At 42.6% G+C, this 20,943-nt stretch overlaps 1 protein-coding gene across 20 annotated transcripts in view; it reads left to right on the top strand.

Annotated features, from left to right (window-relative positions):
- Positions 1-20,943, top strand: part of NRCAM (neuronal cell adhesion molecule) — a 266,933-nt gene that overhangs the window by 190,413 nt on the left and 55,577 nt on the right. For 9 of the 20 annotated variants that reach the window (XM_059397053.1, XM_059397066.1, XM_059397064.1 and 6 more), the window contains 8 exons: positions 4,277-4,477; positions 6,579-6,596; positions 9,345-9,450; positions 11,572-11,768; positions 12,897-13,019; positions 16,460-16,630; positions 17,142-17,198; positions 19,005-19,116. In XM_059397053.1, the coding sequence (XP_059253036.1) occupies positions 4,372-4,477; positions 6,579-6,596; positions 9,345-9,450; positions 11,572-11,768; positions 12,897-13,019; positions 16,460-16,630; positions 17,142-17,198; positions 19,005-19,116 (890 nt within the window). In that variant the 5' untranslated portion in view covers positions 4,277-4,371. The remainder of the gene's footprint in view (positions 1-4,276; positions 4,478-6,578; positions 6,597-9,344; positions 9,451-11,571; positions 11,769-12,896; positions 13,020-16,459; positions 16,631-17,141; positions 17,199-19,004; positions 19,117-20,943) is intronic. The other 11 variants (XM_059397068.1, XM_059397067.1, XM_059397060.1 and 8 more) reach the window with 3 other exon arrangements.

Below are 20,943 nucleotides of genomic sequence, written 5' to 3'. Positions count from 1 at the left end.
GCTGATATATTTTCTTAATTAAAATAATTTCACCTTTTACTTGAGAGGAAAAAACAAAGATTTTGTCTTCTTTTGAATGACAAAACTTCATAAGTGAATAACAGGAGAGCTCTGTTTTTTGGGCTTAATATGAAACCTTTGTCAAAACTTCACATTTTTCTTTTTAAATGTATGGCAAATAATGCAGGGAAACATTTGCTCTGTGATTAATATGAGTTTTAAGCCAAAAGAAGTAAGGGAACCTTGACTTGTACTTCTTGTCTAATGAAGAAAAGTTTACCGAAGAAGAGAGATGTCCCTTTCCCTTCTGTTTCAGAGGTTCTGTAGGTAATTTGCAAAGAGTTGCTTTGAGTAGAGTTAAATGAAGGGAAATATTAAAAGGCCTTTCTGTTTATCAATACTCTGGGGTCATTTTAGCGATATACGTGGTTTTAAGTGTCAGCATGAATTATATTCTGAACTTGGACCTGACATTTGTCTCATTTGATCATGCTCTAAAATATCTGTGAAGGGGCGTCTGGGTGGCACAGTTAGGCCTCTAACCCTTGGTTTCAGCTCAGGTCGTGATCTCAGGGTCATGGGATCTAGCCTTGGGTTAGGCTCCCTCTCGTGGGGAGTCTTCTTGAGATTCCCTCTCTCCCTCTCCCTCGGTGCCTCCCGTTCATGCTCATGCTCTCTCTTTCTCTCTGAAATAGATAGGTAAAATATTAAAAAAATAAAAATATAAAAATAATGAAGTGTCCATGCAAGTTGTTTTTGTAAATTTCAAGCTGTGTATGGCACTAACATACTCTTCCGCCCTGACTGAGGCTGCTATTTCAAATTGGGGTTTCATTCATTTAATGGAATTGCATAAACACTTTGGTTTTAACTCATGATTCTCAGGTAGGAGAGAATGACCAGCATTTTGCGAGGCAAACCACCAGACAGATGGGCTCCTAGCTGGGCAGGGCGTTGACATCAATACTGAGAGCTTAGGAGCGGTGGTTTTTTTCTTTGTGAGATACGCACAGCACATCACTCTTACAGAAAGAGAGCTCAATTTTCTGTAGCTGTATTTGATTTTCACTTTGACTGAGTGCTGGGGACCTAATGCTGTCCTTAGGCACTGAGTTTTTCACCTCTGATGGCATACGTAGGAGGAGTGGGTGATTTTCCACGGGCAGGAGTCAGAGGCTGGGCAGGACTGTCTCTCTGTCCTCCCCAAACAGAACCCACACTGGAGACAGATTTGTGGCTATTGGTGCAGTTAGCTCACGACTTCTGAAGAAAGACTACATCTAGTTCATGACCTCCTCTCGTTGTGAGGATTTACTCTTGTCTCCTTAAGTAAGTACCTTCTCAATTTTTTTTAAAATTTGAATTTCTTTCTTTAGGCGACACTGCGATTTAATGGCAATATCTTAGTCCCTGTAGACTCTGAAAAGGTAAAGCAGGTGGAAGGATGCTTGCTTTTTAATGAAAGTGTCTAACAGTTTTCTCTGTTGGGAGGATGACTGGTTAAGACATGCAGGCAAAGTAAATCATCAGTTAAGGACTTGGAAATTGTGGGTAGCTGCTTAAGATCTCACAGGCATTGCAATTTTTCTGTATGTCTTTTAGAAAGTATTTTAGTTCTCCTGCACCCCTTCAGAGAGCTAGGCACGTACATGGGATGCACTTGACTAGGCTGACAGAAATCAGGCAGGTGAGCCATTCGTTTTCTCTGTGTTTCAGTCTGGAGTTCTGTCTCCATATGCTTAGTATGTAGCATCAACCTGTTTTAGTGCCATTTATTTGCATTTTCTGCGAAGCTCATGTGTAAATTCAGAATTCACATTTCAACAGAAAAATCACGAGAGACCTAAATAAATCTGGTTAAATGATAGAGATACGGTTTGCGCACATGGTTAAATGATAGAGATATGGTTTGCACATATAGAAAGACTGCCTGGTGTATATTTTGGTTAGAAATAGTTAGATGAGGGATGCCAGGGTGGCTCAGTGGGTGAAGCGTCTGCCTTCAGCTCATTCCATGGTCTCGAGGTCCTGGGATGGAGTCCTGCATCAGGGCTTCCTGCTCAGCAGGGAGCCTGCTTCTCCCTCTGCCTGCTGCTCCCCCCTACTTGTGTTCTCTCTCTGACAAATAAACAAACAAAATCTTTTGTTTTTTAAGAGATAGTTAGATGAGCTTCTGTATCAGCCTCTCGAAATTGTAATGGACATGATTGCTTTATATATATTGTAATGTGGAAACACAAATTTCTTGGATCTTAAGCAAAACCACAGAACATGGATGTTTCATTCAGAAAACAATATTTATGTACGTGTAATGTCTATGTTTAGCCTAGTGTTAGTCCTTTTTCTTGTATTTGTTTACCAAGAAGTGTCCCAACTGTAGTTGTCATCAGGTTCAAATCAGAACCTCAGTTGCTAGCAAAACACCTTATTAGCATTGTTTCGCTTTCCTTTTAAACATGTAAGCTCTCTTCCACACACAGACATGATATGATAGCTAATTTGACCATATAGACAAGGGTTTGGTTTTCAAATCCAGTAGTAAAATATAAACACAACTTTAGGTAGACTGTACTCAGACAGCCTATCTGAATAGAGCCTTGTCTTCAATAATCTCAAACCTCCATTTCTTTTCGCATTCCCCCTTTCTTCTTCTTTTTTTTCTCCTATAAATATTTACATACAGCCTACAGTGTGCCAGGCACTGCGATGGCCTCTGGGGAAAAAAATAAACATTGAACAGTAAAGACCACTGTCCCTGCCCTTAGGAGGCTTTCAACTTAGTGGGAAAGATGGATATTATCAAACTACTCAATTGTACAAATAATAAAAATCACACAAATCATTCAGTAATTAAGCTGTAGGAGGCACCCTCTGTCCTCTCGAGAGAGCCACCGGTCACCCCCACCTGTCTTCATAAATGAGAAGTCGTGATTAGACGCTTCCTTCCAGGGAGGAGGTGGCCATGGGACAGAGGTCTACAGTTGGTTTGTGCTGATCCTCTTCTGTGTGGGGCAAACTACATTAGTGTTACGAGAGGGATACATAAATTGGAGAGACATCACCTCGCCTGAAGGAGTAGGGGAGAGACTATGCATACCCCCCCAAAAAAAAATCTATTTTTCTCTGTATCTATCTATCTATCTATCTATCTATATAAATCATGATTAAAACTAGGAATTTAGGAACTCTTAGGGGGAGGGTGAAAGGACTTCTAGTTTGATTGGTCGGCTAGTGTTTCCCTTTAAACTGATCTATAAAGAAATAAATTAGACTTTGATAAGGAAATACGGTGGAGAGGGCATTCCAGGTAAAAGGAACCGAGGAGACAAAAGCATGCAGGTGGGAGAGCTCAGGGCATTTTGAAGGCCTGACCCAAGAGAGAGAAGCAGAAACAGACCAGCAAACCGAAAAATAGCTTAATGCAAATAGGAGGGGATAAGGTTGTAGGATAAATTGAGGCCAGATCACTGAAGTTTTTCTATTATCTGTTTAAAGATATACTGAATTTTATTTGATAGAGCCCACTGTTCCGGAGGGTGACTGGTAAGAAAAGCCCAGAGCTGGGCGCCCCAGCACGTCTGCTCTCCTGGTCTAAGTAAGAGATAGGAGAGGCCTTCATTGTTGGTGGTTCCGCTGGTAAATCAGTGTTTGGGGTTTGAAGCAAATGTGCAACAGTGCCTTGGACTTTCCCAAAGACAGTCTCTAGTATGGAGAAGCCATTAGGCTTTCTCTAAACTCACACTTTCTAATCCATTTATTTTTTTTTTAAGATTTTATTTATTTATTTGAGAGAGAGAGAGATCACAAGTAGGCAGAGAGGCAGGCAGAGAGAGAGAGAGGAAGGGAAGCAGGCTCCCCACTGAGCAGAGAGCCGGATGTGAGACTCGATCCCAGGACCCTGGGATCATGACCTGAGCCGAAGGCAGAGGCTTTAACCCACTGAGCCACCCAGGCGCCCCTCTAATCCATTTATATGCCAAGTTTTTCCTGTTGGGAATGACATGGTAGCCTCTGGCATAGATACCGATATTTAAAATGGGAAAACCATAAGGATGGCAGTATGGACAGATTTTGCTTGACATCCCTACAAATACTTCTGACCTGATTTTAGCTGATTTATGAATAAATGATTATTCCAGTCCTGAGACTTAAATATTTAAAAAGTTAGCTCCGTTTTAGAGTTCATGTATAATAGAGAACTGATTTTCCGGGCAGCGGACTTCCTCTCATTTCCTTCTTTTTAATACGCTATAATTCTTACTCTCTCCTTTTTCAGTTCCCTGCATGAAAACTATTTAAACGTTGCACGCAGATCTTTTGCGAAAGAAGAAAAGGAAATTCAGTTTGTGGGTCTCCGCAGGAGCTCAGCTAATGCAGCTTGAAATAATGCCGAGGAAGAAGCGCTTACCTGCAGGCAGGGCACCCCTGCTTCTCCTCCTGTGCCAGCTGGTGAGGGCGCTGGACGTTCCTCTTGATTGTAAGTATTAACGTTGTAGAGCTGTTGCGCCGGGAGTCAAAGCCGCCCCAGCGGTTCCCCTCCCTGTGAGCTGCGTGAATGGAGAAGGTGTCTGTGTGATGCGGGAAAACTCATCACAATTAATTTGGCTTTTACCTACAGCACCTGCTGTTTCCAAAGAGTCTCGCCACAGAAATGGCCATTGAACCGGTCAGACCATTGTCCCCTCCCTGTCATTATCTTTCTTCCTACTCAGGTGCCTTTTGTGTACCACAGGGTAGGGGGCAGTGGAGAAGGAGCAAACAGTGGGCTCCCCTGATCCTCCCAACGGGTGACTCTGGATAGAAGGGGTCCTGCAAGAAAACTGTATGAATCACTTTGAAACAGTCATGGAGACTTCCCACTCGTCCCCTCCCCACTACTCTACACCACCCCCCACCCCATCCCCCTCACGTGCTCAGAATGCTCTGGAAAGATTGGGGGATGGTTTCTCAACCAACCCCACTCCCCTCCGTAGCCCCAGACTGCCCATAATTCATCTCTCTTGATTCCAACAGGGCAAAATTCACTTGACACATGTGTCTGGATCTAGGACATGTATCTTAGTAAAGCCTAGAGAAAGATCTTTGGTTTAAAAAAACACTATTTAAAATGGAACGAGCAACCGCTACTGTATCAGGGCCCACCCCTCTTACTAACAGGAATGATAATGCTGCACTCCGTCTGCCCTGGGTGGCCTGGTGGTGAGAAAGAAAGAGAATGCTGGGTTCCGACGGGTCGCTTCTCTTGCAGTGGAAAGCAGAATTTCAGATTTGGACAATGACTGTAATCCAGATTCATCCTTTATTCTTGGATCTGCCTGACCTCTTTAAATCCATTAGCTTCCTGAATAGAACATCTGTTTAGCAAGCTTTCCAAGGTGCAAGGAAGATAGCACTTTCCTGGGGCTATTCAATTGTTGGGGATGTCAATTTTGCCAAAGAAGGTTGCAAGTCCCAGTGGGAAGACATTAAGAAAAGATGTGGTTACCCCACTCTCGGGTGACTTCCTTTGCTGTGCATCTACAGTCTAAAGGACCATAAAATGCAACATTTTACTTCCTTTCAAAAAATATTCATTGTCCTTAATTTCAATTAGAAAAAAAATGTATGCAACCAGCCCGTTGGAGTTGGAATGCCCAAGTAAGCATCTGCCCCAGCAGATTACAGAAGAGAGACGAAAGCACTTGAGAGAAATGGGCTTTTGTTCTCTCTTGTGTTAAATATATTCTCCCTTAATCTGACGGCTCAATCTAACAATCAGGGGGAAGCAGTCACCTACGGCTAACTCAATTATTGCTGCTAATGGAGAAGAGGCATAACCATGATGAAAAGAAAGTCACGGACAACCCAGGCGCTCCTGCATTAACCTTTACAAGTAATAATGACAGGCAGCAGGGCACAATCATTTGAATTGCATGCTAATGTAATTTCTTCCCCGCCCCTATTCCTTAAACACCCCGTCCATCTGAGCTGCTCCTTGGTGCCCCTACCAGCAACCCCTGGGTGAGGAGGAATTCTGAAGCAGAAGTAGGCTAACGGCCGAAAAGTTCAATTACTGACTTGCAGATGAACCACAGAAATGTTAAAACCTTAAACCAGTGTTGCATTTGGCTCTGATGGAGCCCCGGCACTGTGGTGATGTCCCATTGTTAGGTATCATTACCGGGGGCCTAGTGATGTCTGGGATAATAGGATCAGACACGACACAGTATGTGACAACTCAGATTAATTGTAGATTTCAGCTATTTTTCAAATTGAACATAATTACTTGTCCAGCACATGTATGGAATGGAATTAGCCATTCCTAGTCCTGGAAGAATTCCCCCCCCCCCAAAGCCTTCCTTTTGTTCTTCCATATGTTTATGCAGGATAGCTGATGCAGGAGTAAACAAAACCATTAGTGGGAGCGTCTTTCTTTTACAACCTCATGACTTCCACATTCACTGTCCTGGTTTTTTAGGTCAGACCAAATAGACAAAGATGCCCCTTTGATCTCCAGCGTTCTCACGTTCTCAGTACTAACATCTGGTTTTCTTTAATCCCGTTTGCCCACTCACCTGCTGATATTGATGGGGAAAAAGCAAAACTTCTTGAAGACTGTAAGTGTCTTTCCATAATTACTCGGCAGTGTGAGCACTTGACCGTGTCTTTGTTTTTGAATTAATACTGTGAATGGAACGCACAGCTTTAGGGGTCGTGCCTAACGTCTTTTTGAGCATGTGCATTTCCTCTGGCTAAACATTGCATTTAAATACCAAGAAGCAAGTTTAATAGATGCCTTGCATGAATTCCGAAGACTCCGGTGTTACTCTTTCTTTTACCGCTATGCCGCTTGACTAACTTCCAAGCTTTATTCGCATCTGATGTAACTCAATGAGAAAATTCACAAAACTTAAAGAAAATGGCTGTCTGGGTCTAAATGCCATGAAATGCTCACTGACCTCGAGGTGTGTCTTCCACTATCTTTCCGAAGGCGAGCGTGAGCCGACGTCTCACCCATGTCAGCCGCGCTGTGCCTCACCATACTTCTTCTGGACCGTGTAGGCTCACGTCCCAGCAATGCAACAGCCCCGTGAATCTGAATATTGTTTTGCAGTGTGCAACAGACAATTAAACGTTCCCCACGTAACTCGTTTCTAAGCAAAAACTTCTGCAGTTGGGCAGCTCCTAGAATCTACCTCGATTCTTCGGGCATTTGAAAAAATCCTGTGAGATTGGATTAACCAGGAAAATCACATAAAATCAGCTTTCTTCCTATAAAGTGTTTGTTAGTTGTCAGGTGACCTAAGCACTGTTCAAAGAGGTCCTTACAGACCTTAGACTCCTGACAGTTGGGGGAGGGGGCCACCTAACCAGCGCTGCGGCAGACGTGTGAACAGAAGTGCTGGGTTTGAAGCCACCAGACTCGCACCTCTGTCACTCGCAAAAAAATACAAGGAATTGGATTGAGGCCCTCCTCACAGTCCCTGCCCCCATCTGCCACCTAGGTGTCTACTGTTAGGATATGAAATTCCAGCCTTCATTCCATCATCCCAAACTCTATGCTCCCAGAGCGTAAAAAACCACTCAAAGATGAAGCTGGTCCAAATAAAAATGATTATGACAAGAATTTGTGCAGAGCTCACACTGAACCATTACGGTTGTGGCATGTACTAAGAATTTTACCCAGATTCTTTTACTTCCTCCTTCCAGTGACCCTAGGAGGTAGATACCAATTTTAAGCCCCATTTTCCCTCTAAGGAAAGTGAGGCTTACAGAAGGTAAGAAGCTTGCTGGGAGTCTCACAACTGGTAAGAAGGAATCAGAAGTTTTTGACCCCTCCAGCCCAAGGTGCTACCTGGCACGGGGAACTGAGATGGGGTTGACTCTCGCTAAAGGGAAGGGAAATTGGTACTGGTGAGTATCCAGCAGTTATTAGGTTCATAATAAATGATGACAGGAACAAGCTCTGCTTTTGATCTGGGCTTTATCTGTTATTCGGATAGCCAGAGCCCACATTTCAGTGTCCATTGTAGGGCACAGCAAGAAGACTGGAGGCCAGACAAGAGAAGAGAACCATGTTGGCTGCTTCATAGGACACCAGACATGGAAATGATAAATTTAACCCTGGCAACTGCTAATCACAGTAAAGAAAGACAAGAGCAGAGAAGGCAATTAGTAGTAAGCTTTGGCAAATGCTTGGTTGGCCCGTGAAGGAGGTTTCACGAAGCACAGAGCCTGGGTAGAAAGAGAAAAGCCAGAATATGAAAAGCTTAAACGATCTAGATAAGTCTTTGTGGAGGCAAGGGGGAGGGCTGTCCTGTAAGATGTTTAGCAGCATCTCTGGCCTCTGCCCAGCAGATGCCACTACCACCTCTGGCCCCAGGGGTGACAACGAGCGTTGTCTCAAGAAATGGCCTGATGTCCTCCGAGGGGACCCTAGGTCGAGAACCCCTCATCTGTGTGAACGGCTCTCTCTGGAGTTGTACAGGGCAGTGGCTTCTACTGGGAGAGTTTGGATCTCTGCTTGTGTCTTCTTCCTCAGGCCATTTAACTGCCCTGGGCAACAACAGAAGTGGAAGTGGATGGTTTCTCCAGTTCCTGTTCTAACATTCTGTGATTCTGGTTTCACAAGAAGGACATGGTGATCTTTGAGTGGCTTGAACACTGGATGTCCATAAACCAGCTTCCTTCGGACTAAATTGTTCTGGGTCAGAGCGATTTCCCCATAGGATATGAAAATAAATGATCAGATAGCACTTTGAAGAGCAAAACAGAAATGTCTTCTGTAACCAAGCACTTCCCAGTGCCACTGATCTTCTAAATGAGACTGTTTTATCTTTGTTGCTTGTAGCCACCTACTTCCTGGCTCTAATAAGACTGCCAAGTCTCTAATTTACCCATATTTTTAACGCTAACTTCTCAAATTGATTTGTTCCCAACATATATTACATTAACACACTAATGAACTATAAGTCAGTTAGTCTTTCTTAAGAAGTGCCCGTTTACCTCATAACTGAAATGTTATTGAAAAGCATCACTGGAACCCCAAAAATTCACAAGAATTTCTCATTGTTACATCAGAAGAGACATGGTCTTCATATTAAACTTGTGTTGGTAATTATCTTCCCGAACTTGTAGTGCTCTGCAAATCCCTATAAACTTACCAAAAGGAAGTTGTGCCTTGACTTCAAAGTTTTAGGAGACTTTTAGTTAAAAATCTAGTAACGTATGTGCTGCCACCGTAGAGATTGCTAAAAACATTTGGAGCATCGTTAGTCTAGGGCAAGCGATTTTGACATGGAAAGAGTGATTTTTATTATGATCTTAAATGACTTCTTTACATTGTTCTTCTTTCTACAATTAAGTGGTACAGCCTCCAACCATTACTCAGCAGTCTCCAAAAGATTACATTATTGACCCTCGAGAGAATATCGTAATCCAGTGTGAGGCCAAAGGGAAACCTCCTCCAAGGTGGGTGTGCGTTCTGCTCTGTTATGGAACCGAACATAAACATCGGGGTTAATATTAAGTCAATTTCAAGTCCTGCCTGTCTCTGAAGTATCATGTATCAGTTCTTTCGTTTTGTCTTTCTGATGAATGGGAGTCAGATTGTTCCTCTTGGACACCCAGATAATTGCATTTCTGTACTCACACACCCCCTTCCGCAAAACGCTCCAAAATTATAGGGAGATGTGGAAGAAAGCCTTCTAAGGGCCCTACTGCCCTTCTGGCGTGGGCCAACCTATTTTCTCTGGGCCTCAGTTTCTTCTTCTGTAAAATGAAGAAGCTGAATTTGATCGATGGCTTCCCAGATCCGTCCTTGCCCAGTAGAAGTCTATAAAATAGTCGAGAGTGGGTTTTCAGCCTTGGCAGGGCTCAGTACTCGGAGTCTCCGTACGGATCTTGGCATGAGCCCTGCGCAGCGTTTCAGGGGTGGGAGAGACATGGAAGGTTATCTGGTCCAACCAGCAGGTGTTACAGATGGGAAACTGACGCCTACAGTGCTCCTCCAGTAGTCCAGTCCCGAAGCTGACCATCAGATGCTCTGTCACCTGCGGTTATGTACGGGGAGTTTGGAGAGTTGGGTTATTATTATTAAAACGTAATGTGGATTTTGGGGGTGCCTGGGTGGCTCAATCATTAAGCGGCTGCCTTCAGCTCATGTCATGAGGGTGCTGAGATGGAGCCCCATGTCGGGCTCCCTGTTCGGCGGGAAGCCTGCTTCTCTCTCTCCCCCGCTTGTGTTTCCTCTCTTTTTGTGTCTCTCCCTGTCAAATAAATACAGTCTTTAAAAAAAAAAAAAAAAAAAAAAAGTATGTTCTGCCATATTGTTAGGAACCTCTAGCACGCAAGCCCGAAGATGTTGTCATTTCATGGAGTCCCCGTTCGGGCTCACACTGACATGCCACTTGCCTCCACTCTCTACAGGGCAGTATTATTATTTGGGGCCAGATCGTTTTTTTGTTATGGGAATGGGGATATTTACCAGCATCCCTGGCCTCTACCCCCTCTCCATCCATAGCTCCCACTTCGCACCCCCTCCCACCCTGAGATGATGGGACCACGACTGCCCTAAGGGTAAGCAGTGGGAAGGGAAATCCCAGTGGGCCTGCAAAACACAGTGAGGTCCGGAGCTTCGTGGTTCCGTGTGAGCGTGGCCACGGTTGATTTATGACTAGTTATAAAGTATTTAATTACACGAGCGCCACGAATTCTGTACAAGGCAATCTTTTCTATAAATAAAAGGAAAAAGAATTGCAGCTGACCATTTGAAATACTTCCGGAGGAATTTACAAAGTCCTTCTGCCCTAGAATTGAAATTTCTCAGAATGTGTATTAGAGAGAATTACCACTTTTAACAGCCAACATTTAAAACCCCACTGAACTCATTCTCACCGCCTCACCCCAACTTTGCATTTTGGTAACTTGAAACCAGTCAGATCCGTTTCAGATGCACACATGTACCTAGGAAGGCCTTTCTGGTCACATTTCAGCCCAAGGCAAAATTTTATTGACAGGTTATCAACTCTGTGAACAGTGCAGTTTACAATAAAAATGCTAATAAAGCTCTAAGAGAACATGCCTCAGAGACCTACTTTCTGTGTTTTCTTTGAAAAATGACAGCCAATTTGTGTGCCCAATTTCCTTGAGACAGATTCCGGCTCATTCTAAATGAAGATATGTGCCTTAAACTGTACGGCCAGCCCTTTATTCTAAGTCCCGATTCAATGAAACATTTTTGTCAGTCTAGAGCCTGATGTTCTTTCACTGCGTATTAAAATATAATCCTTGGGGCGTCTGGGTGGTTCAGTGGCTTAAGCCTCAGCCTTCAGCTCAGGTCATGATCTCAGGGTCCTGGGATCGAGCCCCGCATTGGGCTCTCTGCTCAGCAGGGAGCCTGCTTCCCCCTCTCTCTGCCTTCTCTCTTTCTGTTAAATAAATAAATATATAAATAAATAAATATAGAAATAAAATCTTTAAATTGTAATCCTTACTTCTAGAAACCTACAAAGCAGCTAGGAATTTGTGAAAAAGGATGTAACGCTATCTTTCTGGACTGTTAACAAGCTTAATCCTTTATGTGTTGGGCAGCTTCTCCTGGACCCGCAATGGGACGCATTTTGACATAGAAAAGGACCCTCTTGTCACCATGAAGCCAGGCTCAGGAACCCTCACGATCAACATCATGAGTGAAGGGAAGGCGGAGACCTACGAAGGGGTCTATCAGTGCACAGCCCGGAATGAGCGCGGAGCAGCAATTTCTAATAATATCGTTGTCCGACCATCCAGTAAGTGGGACTCGTCCACCAAACTGGACCCAATTTTTAAGGTTGGCTCTAAGACTCAATGTCTGTGAGCTGATCTCCATAGTATTACAAGAAGTCAATGCCATTGCCTCCAGTGCTGTCATTTCGTTGTGCCTAAAAATTCTTGCTCCTTTCCACTGTACCCTGAGTGCTGTGCCAACCCTGTCTGTCTTTTATGCAAGTCCAGAATAAAACACTGGGAGTAAGAAAAGCACATCTTCCCCGAATTGATTAAATGATTAATTTCTCATGTATCTCATGTATGAGCGAACTTCCGACAGCCCGATGGAAATAAATTCAGTATGAAATGGATAGTGGGTAATTAACATTTTTGTTTCCCTGGAAATACAGGGACCTTACTACCTGCAGCTCAGTGGCTTTTTTTGCAGAAGTCACTACCCCCGTTCTCTCAACAGCTTATATTTAAAGAGCTTATATTTAAAGAACAGTAGCCATTTGCAGTTCTGGTCCTTTCAAAAACTCATTCTTACCTGTGTTCATTCTTGGGAAAAAATTACAAATTACAAAAAAGTTATTGAAAAAGGTACTCATGACTCTTTCCACTTGATCAAGTAACCACCGATCTTTCCACCTTCTCTAGGCAGATAGGCACATATGTGTGCCAGCCAAGCTCATTCTGAAGTACTATTTTATAACCTTTTCTGACTTATCTACATATCATCTATATTCTCATATCAATCTTCTGCATAAGTATATGCTTCTTAATATATAATAGTGTATACACTCTAAAGTGTGGGTGTACAATTATTTGTTTAAACAAACTTTTTGACACCTAGTGCTTTTCATTCTTTCATGAAGAACACGGTTGTAGTGAAATTACCTATCTTCTTAACAATGTATTTAATAATCCAGATTTTTTTTAAAAAGACATGGAATTGCTGAGACAGCATTTATACTATTAATGGCAGTGAATGAAAATCATCACTTTTTTTTACCTTTAACCTTGGATTTTAAAATTATTTTCTTGTTATCTTAATGTACATGAACCCAGAGTTACTCTTCACCCCAAAGTTTATCTTGTCTTCCTTTCTGTGCTCTTTTTATTGTCCAATGCAGAAATAACTTAGAAGTTATTACTTTATATCATAGGGTCACCGTTGTGGACCAAAGAAAAACTTGAGCCAATAACACTTCGAAATGGCCAGTCTCTAATCCTTCCTTGCAGACCCCCGCTTGGACTACCACCACCTATAATATTCTGGATGGATAATTGTAAGTTTTAAAAATATGAATTTTCTGTCTTCAAGATACTTATGATTACTTCAAGATTCTTATGATTATAAGATCCTATGTTACCTCCCATGATTCATAAAATATTTGAAAGATGTTTTAGAGATGCTCAAAAGAAAGAAATGCTCACTGAAATAAATAATGTGTCATGAAATAAGCAACATGATTTTCTTGAGCACCTACTGTATACCAGGCACCTAAAGAAACCAGATTTCCTGCTTCCACCGAGCTCATATTCTATGCAGTGAGCCTCCTCAATTCTGATAACCAGCAATTCGTTTCCTATATCCGTGTCTGTCCTCTTCTGTTTGTTTGTTTTAGATTTAGAGGTCGTTAAACCTGTGGTTTCCATTTGCATTTCCTAGCGATGTCCAGCATCTTGTCATCGTTCCACATTTTAGAGGAGGAAACCGAGGCACAGAGAATGAAGTCATCCATTAGGTCATCTCACATCTGTCTACCCCAGCCCTGTCCTTAAGGGAACTGTGTAGTGCTGCCTTTCCTCCCCTCCAGAACCTCCTGTGCTAATAGGTTAGCATGCTCCCTTAGAGGTGACATGGGGTTCTGCTTGGGGACCAAGAAATGAGGGTTGTGGAGGTGAGAAGCCTGTAGAACAGCCATGAGGAGAAGCCCGGAAGGAGTTGGAAGGCAGAGGTCAGCAAAGCAGGCATGGTAGTGCAGAGGTGCTCCTAGAGCTGGGGCTGGGGGAAAGCACTGGGGGCGGGGGGAGGTCAAAGCCTGTGGTGTGGAGACCAGGAGCCCCCCAGAGGGACTTAGGGAGAGACCAGCAAAGCAGATGAGAAGGAGCCGTCCCTAAGGGAGGAAGAGAGCAGAGACAGAGCCGTGTCGTTGGGGTAAGGTGAAGCCAAGTGTCCAGAAGACAGACCTTTTGATCAGCTGTTTCAAAAGATCAGATAAATTGTGATCTGACCGAAAACCACTATTCAGTTTGACAACATCGGGATCACTGTTGACCTTGACAAGAGTCTTTTAGGTGGAATGGTGGGGATGAATGGAAAATATTTGTAGGCAACACAGTCTATTCTCAGTGACATGATTTCCCCTGAATTCATAGACTGTTCACATTTCTAAAGAGAAAATTTAGCTGGAATATTTCATTTCCATTTGTGACTCTTATATGGAAAAATATTCGGAGAAAATATCACAAAGAAATGAAAAATAAATATATAAATGAATCAATGAGCAGACATATTTTCCCTTGAATGCATAACAAGCTTTCGAACAGATTTTGAAAGAATACATAATGAGTCAGATGTAAATGAGAGGTGTATCCAAATGTCACTGCCCAAACGAGGCTGTGTTCGGTCCCTGGTTCTTACTCAGAAACGATGACCTTTTCACTTAGTAAATAGACGAATACATGTGAAGTTTCAGAATCATCTGAGTATGTGACTTTGTTTTCCATGCTGCACTTCCGGGCTGTGTCATGAACCTACATTTTAGGCTGTTGGCAAAGCATCTGGACCTTTCAAATGAAATTGCATCTGGAATATGGAAAAAATTTCAGATTTGTATAGCCTTCTTCTCACAGGGTGACATTATCAAGTTCTTCCCTGCCTGTGTACATTTTTTTCCCAAATGTAAGACCAAGAACTCAGGGGGTGAAGTGTTACCACCTCCTTAAAGTCTCATTTCCTTTAACTCGACTTACCAACACCAATCAATAATAAAATACAACACGGGAATCAGAAGAGAATCAGTGAATGCTTATCTTTAACTCTTCATATTCATTAAATAAATATACATTATTTTCCTGAGTTTATGTATGTATATATACATAAACAAAAAAAAACAAAAGAACCCACTATATATATATATGTATGTATATGTATATATATAGTGGGTTCTTTTGTTTTTTTTGTTTTGGGGTTTTTTTGAGAGACAGAGAGAGAGAGGGTAGGAGCAGGGGCGAGGAGGAGGAGCAAATGGAGAGGGAGAGAGAATCCCAAGCAGGTTCCAAACCCAGCATGGAGCCCAAAGTGGGGCTCAAACTCACGACTCTGAGATCAAGAGTTGAGCTGAAATCAAGAGCCGGACGCTTAACTGACTGAGCCACCCGGGCACCCCTCCTGAGTTATTCTTAAAACAACACTTTCCCTAGGCATTCCTGGCTTATAATCATGAATTTACAACCACCAACCACACCCCCATCTTGGCCAAGAACTCAGCTCACGCGGTAACCTGCATTCTTTCAGGCTTTGCCTCCACATTTCTCTGCCCCCCAAGAAGCTGCAGCCTTTCGACCCTAATTAGCATTTTGTGTGATGTTAGATGGAGCACCTTTTGCAGGAGGAGCGCCCTGCTTGACAGACTGGAGAATCCTCCAGAAGACAGAATACCTAGCCCCAAGGCTGCTGGAAAGTGCAGGTTTCCTGGTTCTCTTGCTTCAGAGGCACCGAATGCTCAGTTAGGGCTCCAGGAACTGAGTCAGAAGCTTCAAACAATGCGTGTTAACTCTCCAGGTGCAAATTCCTGCACAGGTCCGTGGCCTCGCCTCCCCAAGTCCTCCGTCCACTTAGAAAGTCTTCCTTCAGCGCCCGAGGCTCGGCAGTCCTTAACTGGACCCAAGGGGAAGTAAACTGTGAGGCATGAACATGAACGTGGAAAGTCAGAGTGCTGACTTTCATTTCATTTAATCACAGAGCCCCTGGCAAGGGCCCCGCGAGGGTTCAAGGCTACAACAGACTGTCTCTATCATCCTGCAACCTAAATTCCCAGTGCAAGGAGACAGGCAATAAAGCACACCCAGGACAAGTAAACATACCTCATATGGTAGAAGGAAAGAAAAGACTCATGGAGGGGCGGGGGGGCTGGAGGCTCGGCTGGGGGGCCTCTGAGGGGCTCATCTGCAACATTCCAACGTCATCACACGCTGCTGTTGTGAATGCCGCGCCCCCTCCCCCTGCCCTGTGCTCCCGGATTCCTCAGTGAGGTCAGGGACTCAGGCAGGGAGGGAGTCTGGGATGCCGGGATGCTCTCACAGTATCTGGCGTCTGACCGAGCACGTGGAGGCAAGCCAACTTCACATCCTTACAAGCTTTTTAAATGCATTTTCTAAGATACGTGTGTACATGTGTTTAACAGTTAATATTAAATATTAGGAAAAGTCCTGCAAACTCATTTGTAAAACATTTTTTTTTTTTTTTTTGGTCTACACTTGCTTCATACAATACTTGACTGCATGATTCTAGTCTCCTCTTTGCCCCCACTCCAGAGAAATTGGGCTCTGGCAGGCACATTTGGACTTTTCCTGTGTTCTGCTGTTGTTTCTGCAATGACTTGCTTTTACTCGAAGAGCTTTATAGGGGAAAAAAAATTCCAGGAAAGTTCACCAAACTATGAGTAGTTATTGGGAGAGCTTTGGGATAGAATCATCTGGATATCTCTCTGCCTTTCTCCAGCCTTTCAGAGACTTCCACAAAGTGAGAGGGTTTCTCAGGGTCTGAACGGAGACCTTTACTTCTCCAATGTACTCCCAGAGGACACGCGCGAGGACTATATCTGCTACGCCAGATTTAATCACACTCAAACCATACAGCAGAAGCAACCTATTTCCGTGAAAGTGATTTCAGGTAAGAGCTTGGCCTCCTGACTCTCTCTTTCAATGATGTTTCCAAGTGTGCCTAAAATATATTAACTAGTAAACACCACTGACGTTGAACTACACGGGTTCATTGATCAGGAAAGTGCCCGTGACTAGCTACTGACGTGTTGCCAGATAAAAGCACATGTAACCCAGATACTGTATTGTATGTTCTTTGCTGATATCACCATTGCTATTTCTACAATAACTTTCGGAGTCTCCTTGGTCCCTGGAGCATCTGCGTGTGTATTCTGCCCCAGCGTGCCTGGACTTAGCAGTCAGTCCCACAGCTTCAGTTCCATGTCCCTGTATTACTGGCTGGGGTGGCTGAGGGACGTTATCAATCAGTGAGTCATGAACGATGTAAAAACCTGTGTTTCCTTGGTAGGGATGGCACCTGGTCAGCATGGCTGTATACATTTACTTTTGTTGCCCGAGACTTTTTTGTAGTACCTGCTCCCCTGCTTTTTGCATTCTTCATCATATTCTGTTTATTTCAGTGGATGAACTGAATGACACCATAGCTGCTAATTTGAATGACTCTGAGTTTTATAGTGGTGAGTTCTGGTGACTGCAACTGGTACTCCTCTCTCTCATCGTAGAATCAGTTCACTAACTCCACCTCCATAGCTATTAAACCCAGTTTCTCCATGAGAGTCCTAGTTCCGTGTTTAATACCGCTAGAACAAATGTGTGTTTTCTACGAAACTTAGCTACACGCTTATGTCATGTCACTAAAACATGCTGCACGTTGTATGTATAATAATAAAAATTATTATCACTGTTTTCATGTGAAGCACCATTTTCCATGATCTGGGGGTGGGGAGCTTTCATGTAAGTTTAGAATTATATTTTTCATTTTTTTGTCTTGTTCACAAACTTTTCTCATTAACCAAAAAAGGGGGCATTAGCCTGCTAGAATACTAACTCGTCAGTCTTAGTAATCGTTAGCAACTAACATCAAGTGGATTTTGATAGTAAATCATCACATTTCCCATCTGTTCTCACATGACATTATCAGTGTCATATAATTAGCAATAGCATTTCTTGTAGTTTTGATCAAAACCAAATCACTCTCTTCAGTGGAAATAACCTTTTTAAATATAGAGCATTTAACTTCAGTCTTATTAAAAAAAAAAAAAAAAAAGAATTCGATTTCCTTAAGGGAAATGTGACTGTCAGGTCTAGAGTCTGTTAGTGAAAATTGTGGTTTCTAGTATGGGGGTTCTCTTAATGATCTCTAAGGCAGAATATTTGCGGTATTACTTTTTTACCCTTGAGATATAAAGTAAAAAAGACATTAAGATGCCATCAATGATCAAAGTAGGCAAACCACAACTTCTGCCTTGTTATTTTATTTTAATATATCCTAAAAATGATGGGTCTCAAAACCATTGCCAAAGCGATTTCAGGGAGGTAAGGTTTCCTCCACAATTTCTAAAGTCTTAAGAAAATCCTCATTTCTCTCAAGTAAACCTTCCCTGGTATCCAGGTTTTTTTTCTTCTTCTTCTAAGGAATGAGAACAATTCATATATTACCTTTTCACTCACTTTTGGTGAGCATCAACAAGATAATGCATTTAAGGGTTGAAAACTGTAAAGGGCAGTAGAACCTTAAGATGGTATATTCCTACTTCACAGTTTTCTGAGAGGCCATTAGAAGATAAGGCCACATTTAAATGAGGTTTCCATGAAACCGAAGATGGCCTTTGTGGGCTTCCTGAGATCTCCGACTTGAGGCCTCTTTATTTTTTCATTGAGGAAACCAAGTTCCTTCATTTCTTTACTATTCATTATTCTTAATGTATGGCACACAATTTGCCAGACTTGCTAGTTTTGTTTTCCATAAACCTTGCAGTTTGGGGGTCTTGATACTTAGACATCCATTACAGATTTATGTTCATGATTAGTCAGTGAAATGGGCTATGATGTTGTCCCTAGTGTAAACCAAACTACCCCCTTCCATAGTCACAGCTTCCAGAAAAATCTAACATCTTCCGCAATATAGTTAATTTTCTCTTTGACCCGAGCACTAATTGTAAGGGATGGATAGTTTGATAATGTGACTTTCCTCTCTATGTCTACATTTTGAAAATTTGCCAACGCACCAAAAATTCATAAAAACCTAACCCATATTAAGGGAATGTACAAGAGTGAAATAGTCCTTCATGTTAATGGTTACGTAACCAACATCGTTTCTGTTCCCAGCTCAGTGAGCAATGTTTATTAGGCAGAGAGTGTGGATGTGCAGTTTAATTTCAGTGTTTAGTAGTTTTGAAAAGGATTCGATTTTTAGGCAGTGAACCATGTTTTGAGAAATACATATGCATAACTTTTAATCCATATGATTTTATTGTTTGCAGCAAAATCAAATAGAGAGAGGCCACCAACCTTTTTAACTCCAGAAGGCAATGCCAGTCACAAGGAAGAATTAAGAGGGAATGTCCTTTCACTGGAATGCATTGCAGAGGGACTGTGAGTTCCCACTTCCTGTCTTTTTTTAAAAATATTTTATTTAATTATTAATTAATTAATTAATTAATTTGAGATGCAGGGAGCAGCAGAAGAGAGCATGAGCCTATGGGCAGGGGAGGGGAGGGGTAGGTGGGGGAGGGGAGAGGGAGAAGCAGACTCCTTGCTGAGCAGGGAGGCCAACCTGGGGACTTGATCCCAATCTCAGGACCCCCAGGACCCCGTGCCTGAAGGCAGACCCAGGCACCCCTGCGCTTTCTGTCTTAGTGTGCATTTCTTTTTGTTTGTTTTGTTTGTTTGTCTTTGCAGGTTCCGTAGCATTTCTTACAAAAACCTAGTGGGTCCATAGAAAGGCATTGATGTCACAGCAACAGTCATTGTCTTATACTAATTCCAACAAGCATTAAGAAAAATTTGATAATTGTTTTCAAAAATAAGCCATGTGTATCTCATATTATTGAAATATTCTCTTAATATAATAGCTTTCTTTTTGAAATAAGTATCAGGAATCCCCTTGTGGTTGCTATGGTTACAATTAGGGTGTCTTATTTCACTACTGTTACGTAACAAACAACCTCAAAACTTAGCGGGTTAAAAACAATAGCTATTTATTGTTAATCATTCGCCCCAGGTCGCAGGGCAGTTGCTGTAACAGGCTAGAGCGGGACGTTTTAGAGTGAGCCTGCTCATGCCTCTGCTGGGAAGCTCCACTCTGGGTTCATGGTTCTGGGGGGCTTCTCGACAGCTCTTGGCCTTGAGTGACTCCTGTCCCTCTAGCCGTCTAGCCCCAGCTTATTCTCCGAACAACAAAAGTACATGCATCGCCTCCTAGGCCTCTTACGGTCTAGCCTCAGAACGAACACCCTGTCCCTTCCACTCCTTCCTCTAGGCAGGTCACAAGCCTGGCTTCTTTGCAGATGACTCATCTGTGCGTAGCTCAGATACAAGGACAACCATTATGTTAGGTGCCCGTCAGAAGCAAGTTTCTACATCTTCCCCTCTTAGCCCTGGCACCGAGCAAGTACTATTGATGTGGGCACATTTGCTGGAAACATTGCATGGAATCTCAGAAACATTGTTATGATCCCATGTTCTGAGCTGCACTGTCCTTGACCTGGCAATGCAACAGTTTCGAGTTCCTTCCCAGAATTGACTTCTAGGAATGGCTTTACTGCAGGAGACACGTGGAGGCCTCTGCTGGTCCCGTCAGGAAATCACAGCACACACTACTCAGTTCAAGTAACTGAAACTAGCGAAGTTCCCCTTTAAAGATATATTAAGTATATATCTTTCCCATTAGAATTAAAAGCAAACCCCCAACCCCTTGCAATTTTCATACATCATGGTGTTAGAAAGTGGTTTAATCTACTAACCTCCAACCTTTGGGGAGCAGAGTTACCCATTCTCACAATTTTATGATTCCCCTTCCCCTGAAGGGTCTCTTATGTAAAAATTAAAATATGGTTGGTATTTGGAAATTGCATTAAACTTCCAAAAGAATTTTTTAAAACCACAGGATGGTGTAAAAATAAAATTGAGGAGTCTATCATTTACAGACCTGTAGCTGTAAGACTCACAGAATCGTAATATTTCTAATTCTTAATAACTACTCAGTGGAGAAGTATGCAGGCTTCCAGAACAATCCATGGCTTAGTTTGACCTCATGCTTCTATCCCCATGATCCACTCACCTTCAGATCATGTGAGGTGCAGACTATCTGACTAAAAAGAAACACCGGAATATGGTATCAGATACCACATTGGTCTCATATCTTCCATTTTTGAAAATGATTTTACATTTTCTACCTCTTTTTATATTCCCAACAGGTTT

The sequence above is a fragment of the Mustela nigripes genome, chromosome 4 (genome assembly GCF_022355385.1).
Source record: "Mustela nigripes isolate SB6536 chromosome 4, MUSNIG.SB6536, whole genome shotgun sequence".
Lineage (NCBI taxonomy): Eukaryota > Metazoa > Chordata > Mammalia > Carnivora > Mustelidae > Mustela > Mustela nigripes.
This window is presented reverse-complemented; position numbering and strand designations above follow the sequence as displayed.